Source organism: Mustelus asterias, chromosome 8 (genome assembly GCF_964213995.1).
Source record: "Mustelus asterias chromosome 8, sMusAst1.hap1.1, whole genome shotgun sequence".
NCBI lineage: Eukaryota > Metazoa > Chordata > Chondrichthyes > Carcharhiniformes > Triakidae > Mustelus > Mustelus asterias.
Window position 1 is genome coordinate 11,423,154 of NC_135808.1, and position 2,058 is coordinate 11,425,211.

General features: G+C 46.9%; 1 protein-coding gene across 1 annotated transcript; it reads left to right on the forward strand.

The window, feature by feature from the left end:
- Window positions 1-589: 589 nt before the first annotated feature.
- On the forward strand, window positions 590-1,477 carry LOC144497658 (putative G-protein coupled receptor 139). Its single transcript, XM_078219100.1, has one exon. The coding sequence runs from the start codon at window positions 590-592 to the stop codon at window positions 1,475-1,477; it is 888 nt and encodes a 295-aa protein (XP_078075226.1).
- Window positions 1,478-2,058: the final 581 nt, after the last annotated feature.

A 2,058-nucleotide genomic window follows, 5' to 3' on the forward strand; every position in this document is an offset into this window, starting at 1 on the left:
TTTCGATGTGTTGTCTTTTTCTTCCCCCTTGCTGTCTCTTGTTGACTCCACGTTGACCATCGCTGCTCCAGTTTCTGGTGACAGTTCAGCCAAGAATAGAATCCTACTTTTCCTGATTTGCATGGATCTGCGGATCTGAGAGAGAATATTAACAACGTGTTGTGATTCACAGTGGACACTGACATCTGGGAGGGGAGATTAGGAATCCATGTAATCTGTCTTGGTCGCATTTACCATTTGATGTGCAGTGTGGTTTGCTGCACTACAGTTTGCCTGTTAACTCACATCTACCTCATGTCAATTGTGTTAATCGTCTCAATGTGGAGGAACGGTTGCACAGTTTTAGCGCTGCTGCCTCACAGAACCAGGGATCTGTGTTCGATTCCCGGTTTGGCTGAATGTCTGTGTGGAGTCTGCACATTCTCCACGTGTCTGCGTGGGTTTCCTCTGGTTGCTCTGGTTTCCTCCCAGACTCCAAAGATTTCAGGTGTATTGGCTGTGCTAAATTCTCCCTCAGTGAACCCGAACAGGCACCAGAGTGTGGCGATTCGGGGAGTAATTTTATTTCCAATTTCTTACAGCCAATCTGATGGCGATTGTGGTCCTGTCCCGGGGAAGGTGCGGCCTCTCCAAAGGGATCACCTGTTATATGATCACCATGGCGATAGCCGATCTCCTGGTCTGCATTTTTAACGTCGCCCTGGACAGCTTTCGCTATCATTTCCCGTATACATTCCTGATGTACACCAGTGTCTGCCGTGTCACTGCCATCATGCAAGTATCCAGCGTCCAATTTTCCGTCTGGTCCACAACATTATTTACTCTTGACCGTTTCGTAGCCATTTGTTGCCCAAAACTAAAATTAAAATACTGCACCAGGAGAACTGCCACTGTGATTCTAGCGGCCGTGAGTGTACTCAGTTTTGTCATGAATATTCCGGCCTATTTCCGTTATGAGCCCTACTCTGTTGTTGCCAATGTGCAGTGGGGCTGCCGCACAGTGAAAGGATACGTTTCTTCACCAGCATGGATAGCTTACAAGTGGGTCGCTAGCCTCTCAGTCCCATTATTGCCATTCCCCTTGTTGCTACTGTTGAATTTTCTCACCGTCCAGCACATCTTGATGACCAGTAGGTCTCGCAGGGCCCTGAAGGCTCACGGCCCTGGGGAGGCCAGTAGCGACCCCGTGTTGAAAAGCAGAAGAACGACTATCGTCCTGCTCTTCACTGTCTCTGGGAGCTTTATGGTTCTGTGGATGCCAATCGTAATACTTGACCTCCTGTTCGACTTCACCGAGATGTCTACCTTGGAAGGTGCCATTTCGCTCCACTTGACAATGAGAATCACACTCCTGATGATGTATTCCAGCACCTGTACAAACACATGCATTTATATATTGACCCAGAGGAGGTTCCGTGCTGAGATTCTGAACATGGTGAAATATCCATTGATTCTCCTGTTCAAATTCCATAAGTAATTTTTGAATCATGAAAATCCTGGATAGAGTGGATGTGGGGAAGATGTATTGTTTAGTCTGAGTGACTGAGGTCAGAGGGCACAGCCTCAGAACTTAGATCTGAGATGAGGAGGAATTTCTTCAGGCAGATCGTGGTGAATCTGTGGATCTCATTGTCACAGAAGGCTATGGGGGCCAGGTCATTGAGTGTATTTAAGACAGAGGTAGATAGATTCGTGATTGGTCAGGGGAACATAGGTTACGGGGAAAAGGTGGGAGAATGGGGTTGAGAAACGTATCAGCCATGATCGATGGCGGAATCGACTCGATGGGCCGAATGGCCTAATTCTGCTCCCTTATCTTATGGTCTTAAGTATTGGGAGATGGAGATAGCTGGTTGGAGGAACTAGTTGGTTTTTGATATCTCAATTGGAAGTCACTTAGTGTCCAGTAGATCATGGCTGTTCATGGCTTCTCAATCTTTCACAAAATCAGAGCTTTTTTTTACATGTCGGAGTTTGGACTAATTTTGTCCCCGACATGGGGTGACCATTGGCCAGAAATGTAACTGGATTTACGATATGGACACAGTGGCGACAAGT